This window comes from Babylonia areolata, chromosome 3 (assembly GCF_041734735.1).
Source record: "Babylonia areolata isolate BAREFJ2019XMU chromosome 3, ASM4173473v1, whole genome shotgun sequence".
Classification (NCBI taxonomy): Eukaryota; Metazoa; Mollusca; class Gastropoda; order Neogastropoda; family Buccinidae; genus Babylonia; species Babylonia areolata.
The window spans coordinates 27,547,419-27,555,368 of NC_134878.1; the positions used below are offsets into that span (position 1 = coordinate 27,547,419).

General features: G+C 45.7%; 1 protein-coding gene across 1 annotated transcript in view; it reads right to left on the minus strand.

The window, feature by feature from the left end:
• The window catches only part of LOC143279906 (uncharacterized), a 39,499-nt gene that overhangs the window by 10,879 nt on the left and 20,670 nt on the right, over positions 1–7,950 (minus strand). The window contains exons 5-11 of the mRNA XM_076584227.1: positions 7,943–7,950; positions 6,677–6,775; positions 6,152–6,274; positions 4,416–4,513; positions 3,990–4,056; positions 3,178–3,413; positions 1,005–1,554 (exon numbers count right to left, since the gene is read on the minus strand). The exon at positions 7,943–7,950 is cut by the window's right edge and continues 123 nt beyond it. Of these exons, the coding sequence (XP_076440342.1) occupies positions 1,005–1,554; positions 3,178–3,413; positions 3,990–4,056; positions 4,416–4,513; positions 6,152–6,274; positions 6,677–6,775; positions 7,943–7,950 (1,181 nt within the window). The remainder of the gene's footprint in view (positions 1–1,004; positions 1,555–3,177; positions 3,414–3,989; positions 4,057–4,415; positions 4,514–6,151; positions 6,275–6,676; positions 6,776–7,942) is intronic.

The following is a 7,950-nucleotide window of genomic DNA, read 5'->3' on the forward strand; positions in this document are numbered from 1 at the left end:
GTTCAAGACTCACTTTTGTGGCTTGTGTGTGTGCCACACCTGGGCTTGTTTCAGGCCGACATTTAGGCTTGTTTGAAGCCGAGAAGTTACCAGGGTGGGGTAACGTAAAACTAACTTTCAATTTTTAACTGCAAGACTGAAGTATTTTTACATTAGGAACAGAGGAAAGAAGTAAGAGGATGTTATGTTTGATAACGGAAAGTTAACAGTGTATAACTGACGTAAGTGGTTTGCGGTCAGTTCACTGAGAACAGATATGTTTACAAGAGGGAGTGTTGACTGCTGGGGGGAAATTAAGAGTAGGTGTGTGTACACCGAAAAGAGCACTTGTTCTGTGTTCTTCGACTGTTGGAGGGAATCTTCTTATGCACGTTTGGTGGCCTGACTTGTTGAAGATTTGTATAACTGACGTAAGTGGTTTGCGGTCAGTTCACTGAGAACAGATATGTTTACAAGAGGGAGTGTTGACTGCTGGGGGGAAATTAAGAGTAGGTGTGTGTACACCGAAAAGAGCACTTGTTCTGTGTTCTTCGACTGTTGGAGGGAATCTTCTTATGCACGTTTGGTGGCCTGACTTGTTGAAGATTTGGGGGGAGAGTTCACTGCTCTGCAGAGAGTACCACAGAAAAGCCTGGTAGGTAATTGAACACTTTGATGACTATCCCGAAAGGCAGTAGTGATTGATTGACTTGTGAATGTGTCAATGGCTGCAGTGCTGAAATGCTGTGTTTCATGTCTGCATCACTGTCAGTGTATGTGTTTTGTGACACATGATTATTCCTTGTTGTCAAGGGATGTACTTTGAAATGTGTACTCATTGCGAAATGAATAATGAACGAATGAAGAACGAATCGTATGTATAAATGGACGAACAAATGCACTCCTTTCCATTGGCTGTAATCTGTGGATTGTAGCATGTGTATGTGCGTGTGTGCATTGTGCATATGTACGCGTGCTGGCTGTGTGTGTGTGTGTGTGTGTGTGTGTGTGTGTGTGTGTGTTACCAGAGTGTGATTCCGATTCTGCCTCTCCTTCAGGCGATCCTTCCCCTTCCGGATATGCCTCTGCTTCCCCTTTCACTCCGTCCTCTGCTTCTGCCTTGCCTTCTGGGTATGTGTCCCCTTCCGCTTTGACACTGTCTTCCGCCTTGCCTTCTGGGTATGTGTCCCCTTCCGCTTTGACACTGTCTTCCGCCTTGCCTTCTGGGTATGTGTCCCCTTCCGCTTTGACACTGTCTTCCGCCTTGCCTTCTGGGTATGTGTCCCCTTCTGTTTTGACACTGTCTTCCGCCTTGCCTTCTGGGTATGTGTCCCCTTCCGCTTTGACACTGTCTTCCGCCTTGCCTTCTGGGTATGTGTCCCCTTCCGCTTTGACACTGCCTTCCGCCTTGCCTTCTGGGTATGTGTCCCCTTCCGCTTTGACACTGTCTTCCGCCTTGCCTTCTGGGTATGTGTCCCCTTCCACTTTGACACTGTCTTCTGGAGTGCCCTCTGGTGTAGCAGTGTGGTCCTCCGCCTCTGGTGAGGTGGAGTTATGTTCCCCTTCAGGGTACACCTGCAGCAAGACACATCCACAACGGCACCTGCTTCAAAATTACACCCATAACCAATATTTCAGAAAGTTAAAAAAAACAAAAAAACAAACAAAACAAAATAAATACGAGCTGTTCGCTTGTTCTTGCTCCGCTGTTCATGTATACATGTATAACATGTTTTCTGAGTAAAGATTTGTTTAAACCAACCCGCCCCCCCCCCCCCCCCCAAAAAAAAAAAAGAAGAAAAAAATCCTCATAAACAAAGGAGACAAAGAAACAAAGGAGCAGACAACAGACAAAGGAGCAGACAACAAAGGAGAAGGCAACAAATTAGCAGACAAAGAAGCAGACAAAGGGGACAAAGAAACAGACAAAGGAGCAGACAACAAAGGAATAGGCAAGGAACGAGACAACAGACAAAGGAGCAGACAAGGAACAAGACAAAGGAGCAGACAAGGAACAAGACAAAGGAGCAAACAAAGCAGCAGACAAGGAACAAGAAAACGGAGCAGACAAAGAAACAGACAACAAAGGAGCAGACAAGGAACAAAAACACTGACAAAGGAGCAGACAAGGAACAAGACAAAGGAGCAAACAAAACAGCAGACAAGGAACAAGAAAACGGAACAGACAAAAAAGCAGACAACAGACAAAGGAGCGGACAAGAAACAAGACAAAGGAGCAGACAATGAACAAAACAAAGGAGCAGACAAGGAACAAAAAAACCCACAAAAAACGGAGCAGACAAAGAAAGAGACAACAGATAAAGGAGCAGACAAGGAACAAGACAAAGGAGCAGGCAAAGAAACAGACAACAAAGGAGCAAACAATGAAGCAAAGGAAGCAGACAAAGGAACAGACAAGGAAGAAGACAAGCAGACAAGGAAGCAAACAAAGGAACAAAGTAACAGACAAGAAGGCAGACAAAGAAACAGACAAGGAAGCAGAAGACGAGAAATAAGCCAAGGAAACAGACAAAGACACGGACAAGGAAACAAACAAAGAAGCAGACAAGAATGCAGACAAGAAAGCAGACAAAGAAACAGACAAGAAAAAGCAATCAAAGAAACAGATGAGGAAACGGAAAAGAAACAGACAAAGAAGATGACAGACAAAGAAACCTGCAAATCACCAAAAATCCCAGTAAATCTACAAACATTCCTATGTCTTTGTGTCTGTCTTTATGTCTCTGTATCTGTTCCTCTGTCACTCTCAAATCACAGGCAGAGATTCAATTAGAAAATCACTTCTTTTTTTTTTTATCATTTATTGCAAAATCAAAAAGGTCAATGCTATTTAATCACGTGATTAAAAAAAACTTGCTCGTTACAAAATAAAATGCAATTTGGTGAAAAGCTATCATGTCTCTAATTACTGCTGTAATATTTCTTCTATTACTCGAATATCTAGACTTTGTAAAGGCCACTGATTCAGTCGAGTGGGACTATATGTTTAAATTTCTCCATACGGTTGGACGTGGGCTAAATTTTTGAAACGCCATCATGGATTGTTACCTGATTATCCGGTTTTAAGTACTCGTTGCTGGCAGAGAATAAAGTACCATGTTAGCACAAATCAACCAAGGTAACCCAGCATTACCTAACCTGTTTGTACTGCCCCGTTACCAGAGAGTGATGACTGACCTCTGCAGTGCTGCTGTCGCCCTCTGCCTTCGCTTCTCCCTCAGGATACCCCTCGCTGTGCGCTTCCCCCTCCGCCGTTGTGTTCTCTCCTTTTGCGTACCCTTCCCCTTCTGCCAGGGGCTCTCCTTCTACTTTCGGTTCGCTGACACCTTCCGGTTTGCCCTCTGCTTCCGGTTCTGACATCTTGTACATGTCATCGCCGAGGTCTGGGAAGTCCTGACAGGTCTTGGTGGTGCCTGGCACAGCAAAAACCTGTGTTTTTATTTGTTTACTGGTCTTCTTCTTCTTCTAATAATTATTTTTGCTGCCCTATTGTCTGCGCCATTTCAGTGGTATTACCCCCGCGCCACTCATTCCGAACCCCTCACAGACGGCCACACTGGTTCTCCCGGTTGGTATTACCTACAGCGATGCCAGTGGCAAAAGCCATAGCAGAACTAAAAGCTCATGAAAAAGCAACCTTTCACTTATGTTCATTTTTTCCAAACATTCATAAAACCCAGGTGGTCAGATGAAAAAGAAACAGAGATATGTACTGATTAACCACTCTTTCGATGAGGTGAATTAATTTATTGTCTAGCAACAAATAAGAATATAAACTTTTGTTCTTTATAAGCAAGGTACAGGCAGACACAGTTCAAGCAAATTGCTGCTCAGTTGAAAAATTGCATCAACAACCAGTAGCAAAGACACGTTATGAAGACACAAAGACAGACTGATAATCTGACAGATAGAATGACAGGGACACAGGCAGAGGCACGTAACATGCTCATGATGCAGACAGACAGACAGACAGACAGGCAGACACTGACCAGATGGGCGCCAGCCGAAGCCCATCCAGGAGTTGGTTTTGGCTCTCAGCATCACCTCTACCTCGTCCTGTATCATCATCAACATCATCATCATCATCGTTGTCGTCACCACCGTCAGTCACTAAAAAACACCTACCTCCTCCTCGTCAGTCATCATCATCGTCGTCGTCATTATCATCATCATCATCAGTCATCACCAACATCAGTCATCACCACCATTACCATCTGTCATCATCGACAGTAATCAACACAATCACCATCATCAACATTATCATCATCGCCAGTTAGTTTCGATTAGGAAACTAGTGTTAGGCTATTTCATCCACGTGTGTGTGTGTGTGTGTGTGCGTGCATGTGTGCGTGCATGTGTGTGTGTGTGTGTGTGTGAGAGAGAGAGAGAGAGAGAGAGAGAGAGCGAGCATATACCTGCACAATTCTGTAGTAGACAGTGACGTCACTCTCAGTGGACAATACACGGGAAGAATAGACACCCATGTCGCTTGGTATGGCCGTCACTGTGGATCCTGTAAACCACAGACAGCAATGCTGCTGCTGCTGCTGCTGCTACTACGACTACTACTACTACTACATGTTTTCTTAGTGCGCTGAATCTTTTACAGAGTCAAATCACACATTTCACACTATACACACCAACACCACATACCATAAACACTGACCCTTACACAATTCCCACTCTACACACCACACCACACACGCCATAAACACTCACACTAACACAATTCACACTCTGCACACCAACACCACACACCATAAACACTCACACTAACACAATTCACACTCTGCACACCAACACCACACACCATAAACACTCTCCGTAACACAATTCACAGTCTACATACCAACACCACACACCATAAACACTCACACAATTCACACTCTACACACCACATCACGCACCATACTCACTCACTAACACAATTCACACTCTACACACCACATCACACACCATACTCACTCACTAACACAATTCACACTCTACACACCACATCACGCACCATACTCAGTCACTAACACAGTTCATACTCTACACACCAACGCCGCATACCATAAACACTCACACTAACTCAGTTCACACTCTACACACCAACACAGCACACCATAAATACTCACCCTAACAGTTCACACTCTACACACCAACACTGCACACCATAAATACTCACCCTAACACAGTTCACACTCTACACACCAATACCACACACCATAAACACTCACACTAACACAATTCACACTCTACACACCACACCACACACCATACTCACTCACCCTGACACAGTTCACACTCTACACACCAACACCACACACCATACTCACTCATCCTCTCTCAACTGACACAGCATGTAACACAGCTAAGTGAATACTTGGCTAAACTAATATGTTTTGAGACTGAATTTAATGTCACCAAGAGATGAGGTATTACACAGACTGAATGAGATTTATTTCCAATTCTGGGGTGCGAACGGGGAAGGGGTGTTGGTGCTGGCAGTGAAACTAAAATCACGTTCGTCTGGTGTCTTCATTTTAGTTTTTACACTATGGAAAATGACTAACTACACTCAAACACACACACACACACACACACACACACACACACAGAGTGGGAGTAGAAAAGTAAAACTGCGACAGCTGAAAGACTGTGGTTCACTTTGGGGGTACCTTTAACTTTAGATTAACAGTGGAGGGGAAAATCACAGTACAGATGAGTTTTTATCTGGAATCTGAGGAAGCGCTGGTTGGTGCCGAAAGCCAGCATGCAGCGAATTCCAGACAGTGGGAGTACAAAAAGTAAAACTGCGACAGCTGAAAGACTGTGGTTCACTTTGGAGGGTACCTTTAAGATTGTTCCCCTGAAGGCAGGAGGGAAGGCAGAGGCCTGTATCTGAAGTCAGCTTGACAGGTATGGCGGCAGTTTTCCTTCAACATGGCGGTAGGCAAGGACTACCACTTTGTACTGACAGCGAAACTTAACTGGTAACCAGTGCAGCTTTTTCAGAAGTGCTGTAATGTGATGGCGGTTAGGTAACGGTAACTACAGGAATCTCCCCCATCCCCACAAACTGCCCCCAAAGCCTGTGTTGACTGCACTGGTGACAAGGGGAAGGGCTGTGGGTGGGGCGTCATGTGGGTAGCAGCGCCAGACTCACGTTTGTGGCAGCGGGATCCGAACCAGCCGTGCTTGCAGTAGCACTGGTGCACAGGGTAGGACGTGGCCTTGGTGTCGACACACATGCCCTCACTGCCGCAGTCTGCGTCCGTGTCGCACTCCTCTGACCATACAGGGGCATTGTTAGAGAGAGAGAGAGAGAGTGTGTGTGTGTGTGTGTGTATCTGTGTGAATGTGTGTGTGAGTTTGTGTATGTGTGAGTGAGTGAGTGTGTGTGTCTGTGTGTGTGTCTGTGGGTGTGCGTGTGGGTGTGTGTGTATGTATGTGTATGTGTGTGTGTGTGAGAGAATGTGTATGTGTGTGTGTGTGTGTGTGTGTATGTGTGTAGGTGTGGTGTGTGTGTGTGTGTGTTACTGTGTGTGTGTGTGTGTGTGTGTGTGTGTGTGTGTGTGCGCGAGAGTGTATATGTGTTATCAGTGAGTGAGAGTGGAGAGGGAGAGAGAGAGAGAGAGGCAGACAGGCAAACAGCGAAGCGAGACAATCTAGAGTGAGGGTGGTGACAGACCTTTGAACTGGCACTTGTCTCCCTTGTACAGCCTGTCGCACACACAGGCACCGTTCACCAACGTCCCGTGGCCTGAACACTGGTACCTGTCCTCCACCTCTGTCACCACGTCATCACAGCTCGCCATTTCAGTACGTCACACCGCGTCATGTCATTTCATATCACACGAAGTCACATCACGTCACATCATATCACATCAGATCACATCACGTCGCATCGAGCCACAACACGTCGCATCACATTACGTCACATCCTATCACGTCACACCAGCTTACGTCACAGCTGATCAATGATTGTGAGGTAATAATAATAATAATAATCAGCATTTATATAGCGCTGAATATTGTGCAGCGACAAATCAAAGCGTTTTCACACCAGTCATTCACACGCATGCATAACTCTAAACTTGAGAAATTGAAGACAAGGAAGAGGCAGTAGAAGGAGGCTATCTTGGAAAAAGATGGATTTTAAGGCCAGGCATTTACCACTGACTTTCTCCCCCCCCCCCCACCCCCCCCCCCACACACCCCCTCCCTCTCTTTCCTTCCATCCCTCTTTCCTTGCCCACATCTCTCTCACTCTCTCTCTTTCCTTCTTCTTCAACACTATTTCAATTTCATTCCTCCACCCACCCCCCCATCTCTCTCTCCCTCCATCTCTCTTTCTTTGCCCACATCTCTCTCTCTCCTTCTCCCTGAACACTATAAGGGGAGTGATGGCCTAGAGGTAACGCGTCCGCGTAGGAAGCGAGAGAATCTGAGCGCGCTGGTTCGAATCACGGCTCAGCTGCCAATATCTTCTCCCCTTCCACTAGACCTTGAGTGGGGGTCTGGACGCTAGTCATTCGGATGAGACGATAAACCGAGGTCCCGTGTGCAGCATGCACTTAGCGCACGTAAAAGAACCCACGGCAACAAAAGGGTTGTTCCTGGCAAAATTCTGTAGAAAAATCCACTTCGATTGGAAAAACAAATAAAACTGCACGCAGGAAAAAATACAAAAAAAAATGGGTGGCGCTGTAGTATAGCGACGCGCTCTCCCTGGGGAGAGCAACCCGAATTTCACACAGAGAAATCCGTTGTGATAAAAAGAAATAAAAATACAAATACAAAAATATTCCAATTTCATTCCCCCACCCCCCTAAACCCCTCAGCTCGTGTTGGAGATTGTCTATACATTGACCACAGGCTTTGACGATGCTTAATGAAAGACACAGGTGAGTCAATGTGAAAGGAAAAGCCAGTGCAAGGAGAGAGGTTATGTTACCTGGCAGG